The sequence below is a fragment of the Phaseolus vulgaris genome, chromosome 2 (genome assembly GCF_051622355.1).
Source record: "Phaseolus vulgaris cultivar YP4 chromosome 2, ASM5162235v1, whole genome shotgun sequence".
Lineage (NCBI taxonomy): Eukaryota > Viridiplantae > Streptophyta > Magnoliopsida > Fabales > Fabaceae > Phaseolus > Phaseolus vulgaris.
In genome coordinates this window covers 2,034,565-2,054,738 of record NC_143499.1, presented here as the reverse complement: position 1 = coordinate 2,054,738, position 20,174 = coordinate 2,034,565, and the positions used below count along the sequence as shown (strand labels likewise).

Below are 20,174 nucleotides of genomic sequence, written 5' to 3'. Positions count from 1 at the left end.
TCAATCAATTTAATTCCTATATTTTTCTTTTCTCTGTGTAATTGGAAACGTCAATCGATGTCCAATAGAAGTCAGTGATGCCATTTGATGTGTCTCAGAATCTGTGAAAATAAATAATCTTATCCCCAATGCAGGAGGCATTGAATGAGCTTTTCCACTATCTTTCATAAGTTTTTTTTTAAATGGATTTCTTTATGAATTGATAAAGTTAATTTATATACAAATTTTTAAAAAATAAAAAAATATACAAATGTGTTTATATAAACTAATTTATTTCATACATTTTTCTTATTTTCCATAAATTTATAAAATAAGTTGGTCCAAATATTTCATTGCATCTTTTCTCTCTTTCATTTTTCATGATTTGATTTTCTTTCTTCCTCCATTTATATATTGAGAACCACCATGTTATCATTGTAACTACTTTCATTATTTTGTTGCTGCCATTTCTCTATCACAACCTTTACTTCTCCTCTCAACAAATAGTTATTTTACTTTATTTATAACTATTACCAATTTAGATTTTTTTTTACACATTTTTCAGTTTTCTCTTTGTATATTTATATTATTTTACATTATTAATATATAATTATTTTCTTAGAAAAATAATCTTCCCATGTTTTAACTGTTTTTGCTGGAATATCAACTCACCTTTCGTTTTATGTGGCAATGTTTTTTCGGAGAAAAAAAAAGAAAAATAGATAAAGGGAGGGAGAATGGGATCAAATGAGGCGAATAGACAATGAAGATCGGCGGCGTGGTCTTATACGGCGGAGCTCCACGTGGCAGAGTCGTGCCTCTGCTTCTCCGCCGCCGCAGAATTTCCCTCCGCGTTTCTTCTTCTTCCTCCTACTCTTCCATTTCTGGTAATGCATTTTTGTTCTTATCCTTTAAACCGTTTCGCACTTTTCTTTTCATTTCTCATTTTCATTCTTCCTCCGTAGACCACGTTTCTTTCGTGAAGGATGTAGCTGCGACTCAGCCTCCTCAACATCTTTCACATCTGCTAAGTATTTTGAAAACCAGAGGTAAATCAATTCCTTCATGAATCTTAAGTTTAGGATAACCGTGAATCTTTATTTTGTCTTTATTTTGGTAGAGATGTGTTTTGAATTCCTTCCTCTGAGGAGTGATTTTAATAATCTAATTAGGTTTAATTTTTGTTATGCTTTTGTATTTAACAGGTGAAACTATTGTCTCACCGGGTGCCAGGCAAGGATTAATACCTCTTGCTATTCCACTGTCAAAAAATAGTTCTGGTATGGGTTTAGGGTTAACGAGTTATGTACTGTGAGAAATTTTCAAGTTCAGCACTGTTTGTGACTGCTTTCTTGGTAGGTGATGTGACTGCACTGCTGCGGTGGCCCACGGCTCCACCCGAGTAAGGCTCAATGGCTGTTCTCTGCCGTGGTTTACTTACTACTGTTTGAATCATCTCATGGTTATGAACAAACACCTGCAGGATGGAAATGCCAGTGGTGGAAGTAAGAAAACATGGAGTATGGCTTTTAGCTAAGAGTGTAAGTGGAGTCACTGCATCACTGTGTTTGGTTTTACTTCATTGTGATGTTGATTAATTGGGAATCAATTTCAACTGTCTATTTTCAACTTGCAGGTAGACCAATTTATACACCGTATGATAGTTGAGGAAGATGCAAAGAACAGTCAAGAGAGAAATGAAGCGGTATTTAATGCTTCGGGTGATGCTGGGAAGAAACTTTACAGAACTGGTGATTTTGCAGAGTCTGGAATTTCTAACCTTGATGTCTATCTTCTGAAAAAGGTATTAACAAAATTTCAGACAGTGTTTTTGACCTTCGTGGAAAATCATGCACGAACCTAACTTGTTTTCAGGTCGGTATATTTCCAGATATCATAGAGCGCAAAGTGATGCGGCATTTTGAGGAAGGAGATCATGTAAGACTCCGTTGCATTTTAGTTTGCAACTCAATTATTAGCCATTCGTACAAGTTTATGCATGTTGATTATGTCTGTGTATGGGAAGGTTTCGGCATTGGTAACTGGAGAATTTTATACCAACAAGGAGCATTTTCCAGGATTTGCTCGACCTTTTGTGTTCAATGCGGAGGTTTTGCTGAGGTTGGTATTAACATTTTCCGATACTTCTTCAAGTTGTTCAAGATGGGAAAACTGAGCTTACTGTTTTCATCTTCTGCTGCCTTTCTTTTTAATAATTTTCTACAGGGTTGGGCGTAAAGTAGAAGCTAAAGATGCTGCTAGGGGAGCTTTGAAATCACCGTGGTGGACTCTGGGTTGCAAGTATGAGGTATGAAATCATCCTCAGTTTGGTTTTCTGGTTTAACTGTAAAATTGTGCCCAATCTCTTTTCTTTCTGTACATACTTTCCTGTGTTACCCTTTTTGTCATTTTCATCTTTTGTTTAGGACGTAGCTAATATAGCCCAATGGGATGATGAGCAAATTGAGTACATTAAAGAGAAGGTGACCGAAGAGGGAAGGCAAGAAGATCTTAAAAAAGGAAAGGCCCCCGCACAGGTGCAACATATTGTGAACCATTTGTTAATTTAATTTGAATATCTAATTCATGTCTATAGCATCAAACATTCATGGCTGGGGTGTTTGCTGATCTTGCTTTTATCTTTAAATCAACTGCAGGTTGTACTAGATGAGGCGGCTTTCTTGTTGGATTTGGCTTCTGTAGAGGGAGAATGGGATGGCTACTTAGAGCGGATAGCCAAATGTTACGAGGAAGCAGGACTTCCGGATGTTGCAAAATTTATACTTTATAGAGATTGATTTAATTAACTGATTTTTTTTCTCTCCAACATGCTTCGGTGCATGTTTATTTTGGCATGTCCAGTGCTTCTTATGAAGTTTTGGAAATAATTAGAGGAAAATTATACGATTTATTCCGCAGGTTTTGATATTTTTTCCTTGAATTCTCATTTCATTGCAATCAGTCAATTTTAACCTGAATTCCTCAGATGCTTGTTTATTTTGTTTTTCCGCGCTACATGCAAAAATAGATGTCATTGTTTGATTATTTACATTCCCTATTCCTGCAATCAATACTTATCATGTTATTGCAGATTGGCCAAGTAAATTAGTGTGGAAGCTAATCGAAGCCTACGTCAGTGCCAGTAGTAACTTGTTAAGCTTTAGTGATTATTAGCTTGGAACTCTTTTTTTTCATCTTCTGGTCGAAGCTACTTATCACACGTAGATGTATCTTTTACCAAACACCAAACATTTATGTCATTTAAAGATTTTAAATATCTTTTCGTTAGTCTCAATTAATTTTGTTTAGTGGGAGAGAATTTAAAATATAAGCCTTTTATTATTATTTTGAAAGTTTTTATAGAAAATCTCATTCTAAATAGTGGCGATCTTATCTCTCTTTTTAGTGTAAAATTATATAAATAATAAATTTTATGTTTAAAGATCTTTGTTTAAAAATATTCTCAAAAATAATTATGATAAATATTTGTTGATCACAATTGTTTTTAATAGAAACTGATATTATAAAGAAAGATAATGCAAAATTAAGTTCACACGAACTTACTCAAATTTAGAGTTGTATGGCCTCCAACATCCATTCAAAAAGTAAAACTGAGAAGGCTTTTATTTATTTTTATTTGATCCAATTGTAAGTTGAATTTTATCTTAACTAGGTTTGGAACAAAATATCGAAAGCTATTTTTGCAAATTCAATTTAGTACAAACTCACCCTTAAACAAATATACTTGCGCTCAAACAAGATACACTATATAGTCAAATGGATATATTAGAAAGTTTTTATATACATTATAAAATGTCTTTATATATAGTCTATTTGAAATTTCCAACTTACATCCTTTAGTAATTATTTCATCAATAAAATTTACACAGAAAGCCCAATTTGTTATAACTCTAGCCCAACACGTAGAAAAAAGTTATAGCAAGATTGACACGAGCTCACAAAACCTGGTAAGTGTACAACTGTTTCATTCATCCAATAACTTTGAATTTTCAGCAGTTAATTTTCAGTAGTATAAACAAGAGAGCCAAGACCAAAGACAACAAACATCACTCCATTAGAAATATATAGCAAAGATATAATTGTTACCCTGTCTCAGGAATTACTAAAACAGCACTACAAATGCTTTTCATGTGTTCAACGAAAACTGTGCTTTCTTTTTGGATTTCTTTCTCCCAAATAGCCTTCTCCAAAAATTTCTACCACCAGATTTCTTGGTAGGCACGATGGCCAAAGAATTAACACTAGCAGTGTCTTCCTGGCCTTTAAGTCCATTCAAAAGTAAAACCTTTTCCAGGGGCTGTTTGAAACCAGGAATGCTGATGGGATTGGAGCTTGTTTCACTTGCTGTGATAACACCTACATTTGCTTTAGTACCACCATCTGCCACCATCTGATCAAACAGAGAAGATCGAGTTTTCACTTTCATTTCTTTCAGGGGGACAGAACTCGTGTTTGTAACTGTATGACGTTGCGTGGCAATGGCATTGTCAAAAAGGGAGACATCCTTTGGTGCAGCTAATGCCTTCAACTGCTTCCCAAGGTTAAGAATGGTTTCTTGACACTCTGCCAACTTTTCGGAGGCGGCTGTTATCTCCCAGTCCTGCAGGAGCCGGATAGATATGCACATGTAAGCAATCAAGTCAATATTTTAGTTACTGCATAATGGTGTTGTTAAGTTTATACCATACCAAATGGTAGCAATTCTTCATACACAAGGGTAGGTGGCTCTTGCTTTTCTCAGTTTTTGCCACTTTGTATGATCAATACTCTCCAAACATTAAGCATAGAATCAGGCTTCATTTTCATTTATTTGTATCCATTTGTTAAAGGATTCAGCTAGGAGAAATGCTATCAATACTCTCCCTAACAATCTTTCTAACACCTGTATGTATTATTGGCTGAAATTCATTGAAATCGCAAAATTTGGTGGGTTTTATTTCTAAATCAGGAGTGGTTTATTAAATGAGAAGTGAGATCTACTAAAATTAGTGATTTCTGATCAGTTTCAACCAATAATAAAGAAAGAATTAGGTGTTAAAGAGAGTGGCGCTACTGCTTATTTATGGTCTTAGAAATTGTTTCCTAGTGGAACTGACTTTCTTCTGTCCATCCCACAACACTACTGATTCATAACTTATTCTGTACAGGTAGCTAAAATTATGGAGGGAAGGCTTTGCCTGAGTTTTATTGCTTGGTCTCAAAAGAGAGCATATAGATTTCCAAACAAGGGAATCAGAGCATATAGTCAGATTTATGAAATTTGGAGCTAACTAGCATTCATCTAACAATGAAGTCTAGTGAAGCAGTATAAAAAATAAAAGAGGAGGGATCTCTACCTTCATCAACCATATTATTCATCCATCATTTACAATCTTAGTCTGAAAGAACATTTAGTGTTCTGCTACAAGTTCATATCTAACAGTTGCTAAAGGCTATGATATAGTGGCAACAGGAAGTATGGGGATCCTGATTGATTGTTAGAAATGGTATGATAGATGGACACATCGATCAGACTACTTCAGTTAGATATTCCTGATCCGTTAAGTTACTAAGTCACAACAGTAGGTAACATTTGTAAGAAGTATAATTTAGTACCTTCATCAAAAGTAAAAACGAAAAAGGGAAACATTTTTGTTAATATTTTCTGCATAAATGCAAAAAAGATAAAATAGCCTCCTGAAATTATTGTCTCGTTTCATGACTAATCTAAAATCCTATTCCAGCTTCCCAGACTAAAATCACAGCAGCCTAGGACTTGGGTATTTCCATGCTATTTCTTAGATTTAGGAGAATTGTATATTGGATATAGTTTTGGCATTCAATGCTTCAAAAGCACTTAAAAACAATCAATGAACTGAAGAAGTAATTTGTTCATCATCCTCCAATTTGGGATCTCCCAATTTAGTTTTAAAATCCAAGTTAGCCTCAGAATTATATATTATTCAATGCCAAATCTATATCTAGATGAAAGTGCTTCAAATTGATTAAATCTTTCAGAATGCCATATATAGTAAAGACAAAACAGGAATAAAATGGGATTGAGAAGAGCTTACAGTTTGCAGTGGCTCATCTTTCTGATTAATGTCATTGTCTTTCTTTGTCATGCTGTGAATATAAATTTGATGTGAGTGTCAATCTTCAAATAAGAGATTAAAAACTAAATGTTTGAAAATCATATCTTATAGTAATAAGTATTGAAAGATTAGATTATGGATACCTTTCAAACTGGAGCTGAAGTTCAACACATCTGGTCTCTAATTCTTCACAATATTGATTTTTGTTCTCCAGTTCCACTTCTAATGCTAAAACCCTGTGATTAGCCTCTTGTAGTTCGGTTTCTGTAAGCTGAGTGTCAAGATCTGCATTTATGAATTCATGATTTTGTATTTGATCCTCAAGTATTCTATTCACTTCTTTCACAGTTTGTAACTCCAATCTCAAGCCGCCAATAGTCTTCTCTGATTCTTGAAGTTGATTTGTAGCTGATTGGAGCATCCCTTCCAAGGCTTCCTTCTCAGATTCAGAACTGATTACTTTATCTTCAATATTTTTAATTTCTTCCTTGTCAACATATGGCATCTCTTTAGTTGGAACATCATGACAATCTGAATTAGTTAGCGCAGGCAGACATGATAACTGTTCTCTAGTAAGATGCAACTTATATGCATCTGTAAACATCCCCATTTCAACTTCGTTTTCACTTAGTGTCTCATCCCATTCAAATTGTTTTTTAATGGCATCCCTCATACTAGAAACATCCTGAAGTGAAAAGCAGTGATTCATAATCCAATCCAAGGCTGTAGTCAGTTCTGTAGCAAATTTTTCATGATCAGCCTTGTTATTAAGTAAATCGTAACACACACGGAGAAATTGCTGCAGGACACTACTTAGTTCAGATGTTTTCCACTGGAAAACACGGACCATGTAGCCTGTAGGCATTCCTTGACTCTTGTGTGTACGGATATTTTCATCTCTTTTGTACAGAGAATCTGAATTATCATAATCCTCAGCAGGCATGCTAATCCCTTCAATAAGCTCAATTATCTTACCTATTGACTGGCCCATATCCCTTTGAGATTGCTGTTCAGTTCCCTTTATTGATAAAATCTCAGCATCAGTACCACACAGATCTTCCACAGAATTATTCAAAGGTTCCCATGAAGTGTGCTGACTAAAATGGAGAGGCTTAGATCCATCAAAGTGACCTGATCCTTTGCTTGAATCAAACCTATATTGATCCGTAATTTTTAGATAGCTCAAAGCCAATCTAATATCCTCACGTATGTCATCGAGGTTCTTATGAGTGACACAGTTTTGATCCATTATCATTTTAACTACTTCCAGGAGCCAACCAGGAATATCTCCCTTTAACATGTCATTGGAACATGATTCCTGATTTGATATGGAGAACTCTGACAGATGATCAGACACAGGAACAATCTCCTTACCTGTTACTCCAAAGCCAATCTGGTTCAGTCTAGTCTTTGAGAAGCCATCTATTTCATTGTTTTCTTCTACAGAAGCATGCGAAATTTCAGTGGCATTTTCAACAGAGACCACTGCTAATTTTTCCATTTCAAGGAAGTCATCCATTAGGCTTATATCTGAGGGTCCAACACTTTTGCATGAGAATGATTCCTTCTGCCGTATACTTCTAAAGTGCTCCAATTCCGAAATCAATGCAGAAGCCCAGGAGTCAGCACAGCTAACCTTGTCATCACTGCCAATGTCAGACATTGATGACAAAGATAAATCTCGACATGCAAGATTACTTCTAGGCTGCTCCAAGGTTTCATGGCCTCTAGATTCAATCTCTGACTCAAGTCGCATCAGTTTAGAAGCCGTGCGAGCAAGCATTACTCTTGAGAATTGGACTTCATTTATTTTCCTATTTAGTGATTCTTTCAATGTCTTGTTTTCTTCTTCCACTGCATTTAGCTGCTCAGTCAAAGTAGTCATTCTTCTAATGGCAGTCTCGGAACTGTCAAGTGCAGATTCAACCACTAAACTGGTTGAGTTCAAGTGTTTCGTTCTCATTTGAAGTGAATCCTGTTCCAACATTTCAAATTCATTTTTTATTTTTGCCAAGGAAGCTTGACTTGGCAATCGTTTTTGTACAAGAACACGCAGCCTCTGACATTCTGATTCTAACTTGGCAATTTTTTTAACACTCTGTGAGTGCTGCTTATGAGAAGCATCAGCTGTTCTACGATTAAATTCTCTTTCCTCATTCCGGATAGCAAGTTCCTTTTCAAGTACTTGAGTTTCATACTTCAGGGAAGCATTATCTCTCTCCATGGACTCTAATCTAATCATCAATGCATTATGATCAGCCTCTGTATGAGCCAATTGTCTTTTCAAATCTTCAATCAAATTTCCTTTAGCGATAATAGATTTATTAAGACGAGAATTTTCAACCCCAGATTTAGCAAGCCCTTTACTGGTCTCTGATAGTTGCTCCTCCAAAACTGTGCGTGTCTCTTCGAATTCTTTAGAAACTTTTATCACAGCATCATGCATCCTTTGCTCTTGCTCTTCTCTAACAAAACGTAACTGTTGCATGCATTCCTTGAGCGCACCATCCAATTGGGCCGCTCTTTCTTCATAAACTAATTGCTGCCGTATTGATTCCTCAAGATGTTGCTTCATAGAAAATATTTCAGCTTCTGCCTTCTCCCATCCTTCAAAGGAATCTTTAATGAGAGACTGGTAAAACTACTCTAAGAATAATAAATAATCTATGATTATTATTGTTCAAATTCGCAAAGTGAAGGGAAAGGATAAACAAACACACACAGCAATGCATAAACATTACCTGCCACTGCTTCTTCAACAATTTTTGTTTGTTTCTTCAGCTGCTCATCTTTAGCAGTACATTCAGAAACTGTAAAAGCAAGCTTATCATTTAATCTTTTTAAGTCTTTCTCCAATTTTTCTTTATCAGATAGAGGTTCCTGTACCTAAAACAGCAAGGCAAACAAGACAAAAGTACTAACTATTTTAGCAAATAATAAAGAAAGCATTATATTTCACAAAACTCTGGGGAAGAAAATTCCAGGTTTCTTCTAACAACTAAATACATAAACAATTAATTTGTCCATTTTGTAATTACAAAATATTTCAAGATCAAGGGCACAGGAAAAAAAGCCCTTCTGGATTAATACCTTTACTAATTAGTCCACTCAAGATGTGAGGCATTGAAGGGGAAGGAACACTACAGTAGCCGTCTTAATCAATACATGAACATAAATTTTCGGTGGCCTTCATGAGAAGTTTAAAATATATATAATGAGAACTGAAACAGTTGATGTGAGACACAATTAAATTACCTCTCCATTTTCTTTTGAAGTGAGATTTGTTTTGTCAGTTGCTATTGTCTTCTGTGTGGATTTTTTCCCCCAAAGCCAAGACTTATGGTCCATAATGATGAGAAGGCTTCAAATGTGAGAAGCCTGAATGAAGATTTCGTTAAGGAGAAGTATGCTACTATAGTCAAACTGAAAGGATGAGCTAACAAAAAATAAATCACAACAATGATAACTTTTGAGTAAATAATTGCTGCTATGCAAGTAACCTGAAGTGATGTACACTTTTCACTACTTTTAATCGATAATAGCTCGTGTTCATACAGAAACACTATTTCAATATTTCATCATTGATGCCATGCTATAAAAGGATTAAGAATGGCTCAGCCGCAGTCAGGATTGGAAATCATATGAGCAAAGCCTATCTAGGTAAATGCACCAACTGAGCTTTAAATTAAGGCTCAATCAATTGGGTTCAAATTTGTATCACAACAAAAACAAACTCTTCCATTAAAAAGATTTAGTGCGTCTTTGGAATGATATCTGAGACGCACATAAATCGGCAAGTCATAATATCCAAACGAGCAAATGATGCAGAAGCAAAAAACTACTTCACATTGACTCAAGTTAACTGTTGAGAAACAAACATCCCATTGAGGAGACAAAAAACAAAATGGAATGCTAATATATATTAAATCAAAACATTGTAATTATACATATTCATTCTTACAGGATACTACAATACTATATATGAATCAGCCTATGGACTAATGAGCCAATTGTAAAAGCTTAAACTAGGTTGATTTCACAAATAAGTCAAAAATTATGAGCTAATTGAACTGTTAATAAACTGATTCACGAACTGTCAATTCATTTTTAACCTAAACATAATATATACCTTAAGTATACAACAGAATTTAACAATGAGAGAGTATTATCAAAGCGTGGCTGCAGGGAATGCAATGGCCATTCCAAGAAAAATATCTGTCTCAAAAACAAAGAAATTAAATAAATAACTAAACGGGATTTGACCAGAATCTTACCATCATGCAAAAGAGGTATGTTACATACATCACAAAATAAATAAACATCTCCACACATTAATATTTATCTATAAAAAAAAATACTATAAACCCCTTTCAGCAGAAAGCCCAAAAGGTGAAACTTTATTCTTCTTAAATAAAAAAAAAAACTTCTTTATAGAACAGAATCAAATGATGGTACAATATAACAAGAACATAATAATGAAAGGTGTGTGCTTTGGTTTCTGACCTCTTAAGAATCAAGTGTGAGGCTTTGCTGGTACGTGGATGATCCAAGAGAAAAGAACAACATCTGAGACCCAATGGCGAGGAGATTCAACTGTGGCATGGACAGTTCAGGAGACAGGAAAAATGGATAGAAGTGGGGATTAAGGAATGGGGAGTTGAGAAGGTTAAAGGAAGAGACACAAATAATGAACATCATACGATAACGTGCAATGTTTGATTTCTTACCGACGCAGAGGGTACCACAGCTCCAACCTTAAAGAGCGAAAAAAGAGGGGAGTTTGGTTGCAGGAAAAGGGAAAAGAAGTAAAAAGACAGTAAAGTGTTCCCAGCTGGACTAAAAGTCAAACTGAAAAAAGACACAGCCATGAATGTAAATTTTGATTGCAAAAATTATTGAAAACATGTCTTTTAAGATTAACAAAAGAAAACCCAACTTACATGCATGTCAAAATTAATATTTTCTAATATGCACTAATGTGATTAATTTGGCTTCACTTAACCAATGGTTTCTGGCACATATATACTTAATGACAACCTTGTTCGGTACACACATTTTTTACATACCTTTTAATACTTATAGCCCAGTAAAAAAAATGTGTAAAGAGAAATGTTAGAAAATGTTTGTTATAAATCCTCATAACAGCAATATTTAGACTTTTTTTCACTGCTATCACAAAATTTTATTTGATGTTTAATATTTGATAAACATAGATTTTCTTAGCATCACAACATAGAAGAAGAAGAACACGTTTTGTTAAATATTAGAGGTTAATTTTTCATAAGGATAAACCAAAATTTCATAATTAAAGTGTGGAATGGATGTGAGGTATTTGATGTACTTTTTTCTTCATCCTTACAAGTTTCAATTTCCTCCTATTATTGCTCTTGTTTGTCCCCTCTTTGCTTCTTCTAAACTTAATTTCATGAACCCTACTTCTGCTGTTCTTGTTACTTAATTTGATTCTGCTGTATTTGATATCCTCATTCATTTTTTTGTAGGCATCTACCTCTATCCTAATTTCACATTCAATAAGGAAAAGTTTTGTTGTTGTGTTAAATGCAAACAAATAAAGGAACAAGGGTTTTCGGATTTTTAATGCCTGTTTTCTTCCAATTGTGCATGCTTGTTTCCTTAGGTTATAAGTGTCTTAGTCGCAAATGACAAAAACCAAAAACCTTGCTCGTGACCACCTTGGGAGAAGATTAAGAATTCAAGTACCTCAAATTCCCATTTTTTTATTATTAATGTCATCACCTTGAAAGTTGTTCTTAGATAGCATTCACCACAAAAAATCACATTATAAGAAATAGATAACAAAAAATGGTAGATGTATTAAACACAACAAATAAAGTACTTTGGAAGAATCTTTCACCTACTTCGCATACAACATGCAAGAAACTAATTTAAAATAATTTTGGGTAAAAGTTGGTTAATGCAATAATATTCCCATATTTTATTTTTAATACGATAAAAAATTATAAATTTAGTTTAAATTTTAATTCCCTTAATTTTATTTTAAAAAAATTAATGATTAAAGTAATGAACATGTATTTAGTTTGTAGTGTTTATTATGTGTATTCATTAAATATAAATTTATTTAAAGTTAATATGTAATTAATCTTAAAACAAGTCTTCTATTATTTATTTTTTATGGTTTATTTAAGATTAATTATATATTAATGTTAATTTTTCTCTCAATAAATAATTATTAAAATCAAATACTTGTTCAATCATATTAATCATGAATAGAATTTAAACAAAATTACAAAATGAAAATTATTATATTAAAAATGACTTTTTATTATATTAAAAAAAATATGTCAATAATTATTGTGCTTAATCAATTATTTACTCTCTTAAAACAACTTTGATTATCAAGATCATAACAAAAATACATATTTAACCTCATAATTAAACCTCTGTATTCAAATTTAGAATTTTCTCCGTTCTCTCTAACGACTACTTTTTGGCGATAACAAAATGTGACGCTACATGAGTTTACTCTAAGAATAAGTAAAATGTTTGTTAATTAACTTTCGATTTTATTTTGTATTAATTGTTGAAACTAATTAGGTAAAATGTGTATGAGTATCAGTAGTGTAATTTTCTCTCTCTTTATTTACATTTAATAATTATTCTATCAAGAAAAAGTATGAAAATCTTCCTCAGATCCATAATTCAAAATAAACTTTATTTTTTCAAAAAGTCTTACTTTATTTAGAAAATATAATAAATTTCATTAGATTTAATTACATTATAATTATTTTCAGATTTAATCATAATATTATTTCAGTTTTATATACTTGTATCTACTTACGTATAATATCCACAATATAATTAATATTAATTATAAAAAAATATATGGAAGTTTTATATAATGTTACGAGTTTATTAAAATTATAAAGTTTACAATATTTTTTATATTTTAATTAATATTTAATAATCTAAATTTTAATTCCTTAAAGTATTAATTAATTTTTATAAACAATTGTATAATAAATAATAAAAACATATATTTATTTTTATTTTTAATCATAGAGATTTAATCTCATTCATTTTTAATTATATTTAAATTGTTAAAATCATGACATACTCTAGATTTTTTACAACAATAATACATGTTTATAATAGAAGTACAATTTTTTCCATGGGAGAATACGTTAAGTGAAAATATCAATGTGTTTTTTTATTCTTCTATATAACACTACAAGAAAATTATGAAATAAAAACTAATTTTTGAAAAAAATAATAATTAGTTGGTATAGTGACTAAATTAAAGACCATTTTAGAGACTAACAAAATTTTGATTTCTAAATTTATTTTTTATTAATGTTAAGTGGTTGCTAATTAGACACCAATTTATAAATTATTTAACAATTATAGAAAATAATTTAGAAATCAAATTTTTTTTAGTCTTTAAAATATCTCTAATTTAGTCACTATAGCAACTAATTGTTTTTTGTCTCTAAAAATTGGTTTTTATTTCATGATTTTCTTGTAATGGAATAACTTATTAAAGGATTTGTATATTATTTGAATGGATTCTTTAGATTCATAAACTATAATTATAGTAATATTTTTTTATGAAGTAAAATATTAAAAAAATTATCTATTATTTTATCTATGTAAATATTCATTATTTTTTTTTAAAGATAAAAATGTTTTGAGTATGCAATGTCTTTATTTAAATAAGTGTATATATATTAGAATAAAATTTGTCAATAAAAATTATTTCGTTTTAAATAATTAACATTATTTAAATCATTGTTTTAAATCTAAATATTTGACACAAAATTCAATAATACTTCTACTCATTAATTAATATTATAATTAATTTTTAATTTAACAAAATCACAAAAATTAGGAACATATGTGTTTAGAAAGATCTTTCACTAGTCTGATTATTATATTAACTGGGTATTATAAAGCAATTAGTAACTAATGATAATATATGTTAATGAAGATATTGATGTTGGGTACATTTCAAACTAGTAGAAACTTAAGATTAAGAACTAATTGATTTCAGTTAGGATTAGAGTTAATGAATCTCTTTATCTCTTACTTAAGCTTCCCTGGTTGGTGTCTTTTACCTGTTTCTATTCAGTTTTCTTTCAGGCTAAGAAAAACCATTTTCAAATTGCAGACATTTTCCTTTATCACCAGAATCATTGTAAGGACAAAACACTTCTTATACATTTTCTAACTTTTACACAACTTAACTCATTGCTAATGTCTTACTTGCATTTGAATTTGCCTGAAACACCAACTTTCTTGGAAGTTCTTTAAATATAAATCATAAACTCTCCCTTTCTACTTATAAACTAAATAATTAAGAAGTAGGATTCAATCAACTCCAACTTCTCTTTATATCCAGATTAATATATATTTTATAAAAAGCAAACAGTAAAGTAGCATCTGTTTCAATATCTTTTCTGCTTATGTTCAGGTAGTGTCTGAAATAATTGATAAAAGTTAATGCAAACTTTTGTGTGGTATTATAAAATGAGCAAGTGTTTGTGAGCAGAAGAGGAAAAAGAAATCGAGTGGTTGTTACTTAAAGTGGAAAGGGACGAATTGTTTAATAAGAGAGATACACCTTTTAAGCCTTAATTAGATTATACTCATTCAATCCTTCTTTCAAAACTTTATCAGACTCAACTTTGCCAATGATCAATATTTTGATAAGTAGTGATTATTAAAGTTCCCTTGTGGTCCTAAACTACAACTGGGGCCTAAACAAAGAAAGGAATGTTTCCTTTTTTCTCTCTAATTACTCTGTAAGCTTTCTTTTCTTTCTTTTAATTTTTTTTATTATTAAAAATTGAACTAAGTCAACCTTATAAAATTGATTTATAAATATGAGTTTTAGGCTTACTTATATAGTATGTGAAACATTATGAGACTATATATTTGTGGATGATCCAATAGAAGTTCGATAAATTCTCGTTATGATAGACTTTAGATGACTCTGATATCATATTAAGAAATAAACTTTAAATTTAATTTAACCTTATAAAATAAACTTTACACTCACAATGTTTTCATCACTAATAAATGAAATAGTTCATTCTTCGAGGACGAAGACTACAAGAAAATCATGAAATAAAAACCAATTTTAGAGATAAAAAATAATTAGTTGCTATAGTGACTAAATTAGAGATCATTTTAGAAACTAAAAAAACTTTTGGTTTCTAAATTAGTTTATATTATTGTTAAATGGTTCTAAATTGATATCTAATTAGCTACCAAGATTTTTGTTACCAAATTTAAAATATAAATAATTGGTAGTTAAAACATTGGTAGTTAATTAGATACTAATTTAGAAACTATTTAACATTAATATAAACTAATTTAGAAACCATTTTTTTTTTCTAAAATGGTATCTAATTTAATCACTATAGTAACTAATTACTTTTTATCTCTAAAATTAGTTTCTATTTCATGATTTTTTTCTACACAAATTCATAATACTAAAAACTTAGAACAAGTTATGGCGAGGGATCCTATTTCTTATCTTATTATTATTCCTTTCTAATTTTGGTGCTTCTTGTCTTATTATTCCTTAATTAAGGTAAGCATAATCATGTTCAAGAACATCATTTGAATCACAATAACACTCTTTCCAAACTTTGGATAATTATTCTGCAGTTTCTGTTTCGCTGTCACATAATTTACTTTGAAACACTTTAATTGATATCTCGTGTATTCCACATTCAAGTAACTATAAACATTAATATTATTTTTCCCTTTTCAAAAGACTATACAAATTACCGGATTATTTTCCCTTTCGAAATTTTAAAAATGTTGTGCAGATTTTGCTAATCAAAGTTATTTATAAAGTCTTTATTTTCTGAAAATCTTAAAAATTAAAATCAAAGAAAAAAAAGTTACAATGCATAAACTGTGCAGCTATAGTATAGTTTTTTATTTTTGGTCATTACTCTGCAGCAATAATAGAAGATAGTTGAATGGCGTTGTTGCAACATTAAATTAATGTAGTTAAGTAGTTGCGCGTCTTGCTATTTAGTACAGGTGTCAGAAAAATTGGGCTTAGAGGCCCACACTTTTGTTGAATAAAGCTTTGCCGTAAAACCCTAAGGCCCACAATTTGTTGCTTTTTTCGCCTCATTATTAATGGATTCATTTATTGACTCTCTTTTTTGGAAATATAGTGTTGTTTTAATCCTCATCAAATATCTACTCTTCAAATTTAGTATTGCTAAATGTACTAAGAATGGAAAATTCAAGGATTTCAAAATATAAATATAGAGTTTGAGATTAATGAAAATTGAAAACTAATCCCAACACCACTTTAACACGACAATAGAGACGATTTCCGTGAACAATGCTCTTTTTGAAAATACCTTTTCATATAAATAAAATATTAAAATATTTTTCATAGATATTATTTAGATCTTTAAAGATAAAAATATTTCAAAATATTAAATTGAATACAAATTTCATTTTATAAATTAATTTTATTAAAAATTTATTTTTTAATAAACATTCATTAACTCTAAATATAATATTAATTTATAATATATAAATAAAAATATTTCATCTTAAAAATAATTGTTGTAAAAATAAATTAATTTTAAACTTACTTCTTAATATAATATATATATTTTAATTATATATTATAATTTGTTTCATAAAAAATTGTTGTTAAACTTATCATATTACCTAGATTCGTATTTTAATCAAAATTATTAAATATATCATATTATCTATTATTTTATCGAATTATTGAACTACACTTAAAATCAATTCATGCTAAAATCAATTAATACTAATTTAAATCAATCATACATTCGGTTTGATACACCCATATCCAAATACAAAATTATTAGTATCTTTTGTTTCTAATACATTAAATGTATCTTCAAATTGTAATAGTAATAGTGTATTTTTGTGTTTTTATCTACTTTAGCTGAATATTTAGATTCTAGATGATGATATTTCAATAAATATGACAAATGAGGTGTAATTTATAATTGGCATAATGTCGTTATATATTTATTTTTATCTAGTATGGTGTCAAAAGTGTAGTTTAAACCACGATAGTGTATTTATCAGACAACACCTTAACTATTATGTTATGACCCAGTCACATTAACAAACTAGGTTAAAATTAAACAAAAATGAAAAAATAATAATCACACACCTACAAAACATTTAAAAAAACTTAATTTACACTGTTGATATTTTATAAAATATGTTACAAACTTATAACAACATTAAAATTATCTTTAATATTATATTTTTGTTTCAATATTTTTAGTTTATTTGAATATTCTTTTACTAATTTTAAATTTTTTAATTAAGTATTACTTTTTCTTTTAAACGTTATAACAGTTTATTTTTATCAAATTGAGAAAAAAAATGTGGTTCAAAAAATTGAAAACGTGACAAGTACGTGTTTGTACACACTTCATATTATTTCAAGATTTACTTAAAGCACAATCAATAAAATATTTCATATCTGTGACTTGAAGTTATATATAAAATAAAAATAAGTAAGAACAAAAATATAAAATAAGGAAATCCTCACAAAATTATCAGCTTAAAGATTTAGATTACAAATATTATCATAATTTATTATAGGGTTTTTCATAGTTTATTGTTGGGAGTTTTTCTTGTATCTCCTCCAAAAAAAAACATTTTTTTATTATTATTAAGACTTTAAAAAGTTGCACATATTTTAATTGAGCTAAATATTTTCTTTTCAATATAATTAAATATAAGACTAGAATAAGTTTGTATATGGGATAAACTTTAATGTGTCTAAGATGAGGTGTAGGCCACTAAATCATAGAGCAATTGTTATACTCGATTATTTTACCCAATCAACTTATCAAATTCTAAAATTACTCACCATTTCAAAATTAAAAATCCAAAATTAAAAAATAGATTTTGGAAAAGAAAATATTAATAGATTTTTTATTAATAGACTTTTGTGTTTTGGATGGAATGTTCTGGAATGGAAAGTTGGTTTCCATATTATAGTTTTCGGAAGCGAAAAAATTATTTCAATTTTTTCAAAATGATACTTGGTAATAGAAAGTTGTTTGGAGAGAAAAAAAAAACATCATAGGACCATTTTCGTCAATTCATGTTTTTAAGGTGAAGAAAGAAGAATGATGGGGTGCAGGATGAAACTTATTAAAGTAAGTGTTAGATAAGTGGACTTGTGTATGTGGGCCAAAAGATCCAAATTTCTCAACCGAAGGCATTGTGAAAAAATTATGACACCTTTGAAAGATAAATAATGAGTATTGTTTGTTAGAATAACATTGTTTGTATTTATAGAAATTTATGTTTTCTTCTATGTGCTTTTTTAATTGTTTACTTAATTATTTTTTACAAATTGAACTAGTTAATATATTTTAAGCATTTCCATCCTTCTTTTAAAGTTCTACTAACAGCAATATTAAATATGATCCACAATACAAAAAAAAAAAAAAAATACAAAAAAAATCCATTTCAAATTCTATCCTGTCATTGAAAAAATCCTTCAATTTTATATAAACTTTCTATTACTATTTTATTTTATAAATTTAACATTATTTTATATCCTAAATCCATTACAGATTCTCAAAGTATTTTAATAAAAAATAAAAAATGTAATGTTTAAAATAAAAAAAATTTACGATTTAAATTTGTTCAATTTTAAAAAATATATAATTGAGCTACTAAAATCAAATAATTCATAAGTCCCAGTAATCAATAAGTGAAATACTGTTTTTGTTTTTTTTTTCCCTTTCAATAAAGCAATTCATAGTAGGCTCTTCATATATGAACTTCGTTTATTACACTACGCAAGTTGTTTCTATTGTAAACTAAGGGCTGCTTCTTCCTGCAACTTCATACCTTCTTGTGCATTCTCATAATTTATTTTATTTCAAAAATACTCTTTTTAATATTTTGAATTACATAATCCAGAAGTCTTTTTCTAGATCCAGAATTAGCTTCCGAATTATATAATCCGGAAGTCTTTTGAGATTAGCTTCCGGATTACATAATCCGGAAGTCTTTTCTATACATAAGATTAACTTTTGGATTATGTAATTCGGAAGCCTTTTTTTTCAGATGTGTGATTAGCTTCCAGATTATATAATCTAGAACTATTTTCTAAATATGAAATTGACTTTCGAATTATGTAATATGAAATATATCCGGTTCTGGATTACATAATCCATAGACTTATTTCAAATCCAAGGGGGTAGGCACAAAAAAATGGATAAAAGAGTATTTTCACATTTAGTATGGGGTGACACAAGAAGGTATGGAGGTGTAGGAAGAAAGAGTCAAATAAGGTTATATGTTTAAAAAGTGTTCAATATACGGGCTTTAGGGCCAGCTTGGGCCTAGTTTGGGGCATTTTGTCTGCACCTGCTTACATTTTTTCTACACTCCATAAATATAAATTTTTTCATTTTGTACTTTCCAAATTTATCAATTTAAGTCAAAAATGTTTTGTGCATTGTTGCAATCTAGAAAAGTTTCATAATAACATAATTGGAAAGTTACTGAAAGTCATTTTTTTTAAAAAGAAAAATTGAATTTTGCAAGACTAAAAGTCGTTTTTTTCTTATAGATTGCACAATTTTTTAGAAACAAAAAATATTTTTAAATTGCGCAATCCATTTATTTGTCAAAAAATGGACCAGTGGTAAAGGTGACACTTGGCGTATGTGATCTCTTAGCTTTATGTTGCTGATGATTTTCTTTATAGAATTTTACTGAAGGTGACAATTAAAATGATGAAAGTAATCTAGATTGTGTAATATAAAAGTTAAAATAACTTTTGAATTATGTAATTTAAAAGTCAAAAAATAATGATTGATTATACAATCTAAAAGAAACTTTAAACTTTCATATTGCACGATCTAAAAAAAATAAAGTAAAAATTCTCACATTGATTAAAAAAAAATGTACAAAGATGAAGGAAGGAATATTTTATCTTTGTTGGTAATTTTGTTTTTGAAAGTATTGAGGAGGCATATAGTTCCATAAGATAAGAAAAAAAAGTGAAAGCACGTTCCTCAAACTTGCAACAATTAGGCATAAAATCACTTAAAGTTGTGTGGCATAGAG

General features: G+C 29.9%; 2 protein-coding genes across 5 annotated transcripts; one reads left to right on the top strand and one right to left on the bottom strand.

Annotated features, from left to right (window-relative positions):
* Positions 1-416: 416 nt before the first annotated feature.
* LOC137810103 (protein IN CHLOROPLAST ATPASE BIOGENESIS, chloroplastic) lies at positions 417-2,964 on the top strand. Its single transcript, XM_068611234.2, has 11 exons — positions 417-866; positions 945-1,028; positions 1,185-1,259; positions 1,339-1,381; positions 1,463-1,520; positions 1,616-1,783; positions 1,855-1,917; positions 2,006-2,100; positions 2,206-2,287; positions 2,406-2,516; positions 2,637-2,964. Exons 1-11 carry the CDS (start codon positions 743-745, stop codon positions 2,775-2,777), a joined length of 1,044 nt encoding a protein of 347 aa, XP_068467335.2. The 5' UTR covers positions 417-742; the 3' UTR covers positions 2,778-2,964.
* A 1,068-nt stretch (positions 2,965-4,032) lies between these two features.
* Positions 4,033-10,959, bottom strand: LOC137810102 (filament-like plant protein 7). 4 transcript variants are annotated; one of them, XM_090298052.1, is made up of 8 exons: positions 10,802-10,932; positions 10,578-10,667; positions 10,204-10,289; positions 9,330-9,452; positions 8,816-8,960; positions 6,218-8,681; positions 6,054-6,105; positions 4,033-4,600 (listed from the first exon to the last, which is right to left on the bottom strand). In XM_090298052.1, exons 4-8 carry the CDS (start codon positions 9,420-9,422, stop codon positions 4,127-4,129), a joined length of 3,228 nt encoding a protein of 1,075 aa, XP_090154178.1. In that variant the 5' UTR covers positions 9,423-9,452; positions 10,204-10,289; positions 10,578-10,667; positions 10,802-10,932; the 3' UTR covers positions 4,033-4,126. The 4 variants fall into 4 exon arrangements, with proteins under 4 accessions (XP_090154178.1, XP_068467331.1, XP_068467332.1 ...); XM_068611230.2 differs by lacking the exon at positions 10,204-10,289 and having other exon boundaries at positions 10,802-10,959; XM_068611231.2 differs by lacking the exon at positions 10,204-10,289 and having other exon boundaries at positions 9,330-9,497.
* Positions 10,960-20,174: the final 9,215 nt, after the last annotated feature.

Bases quoted from the DNA above. Each gene is read 5' to 3' on its own strand.
- LOC137810103 (XM_068611234.2), top strand. From the start codon at position 743: ATGAAGATCGGCGGCGTGGTCTTATACGGCGGAGCTCCACGTGGCAGA. The intron at 867-944 runs GTAATGCATTTT...CTTCCTCCGTAG, and splicing joins CTCCTACTCTTCCATTTCTG to ACCACGTTTCTTTCGTGAAG. The intron at 1,784-1,854 runs GTATTAACAAAA...ACTTGTTTTCAG, and splicing joins ATGTCTATCTTCTGAAAAAG to GTCGGTATATTTCCAGATAT.
- LOC137810102 (XM_068611230.2), bottom strand. From the start codon at position 9,422: ATGGACCATAAGTCTTGGCTTTGGGGGAAAAAATCCACACAGAAGACA. The intron at 8,682-8,815 runs GTAATGTTTATG...ATTCCTTTGAAG, and splicing joins TGTTGAAGAAGCAGTGGCAG to GATGGGAGAAGGCAGAAGCT. The intron at 4,601-6,053 runs GTAAGCTCTTCT...CGGCTCCTGCAG, and splicing joins AAGATGAGCCACTGCAAACT to GACTGGGAGATAACAGCCGC.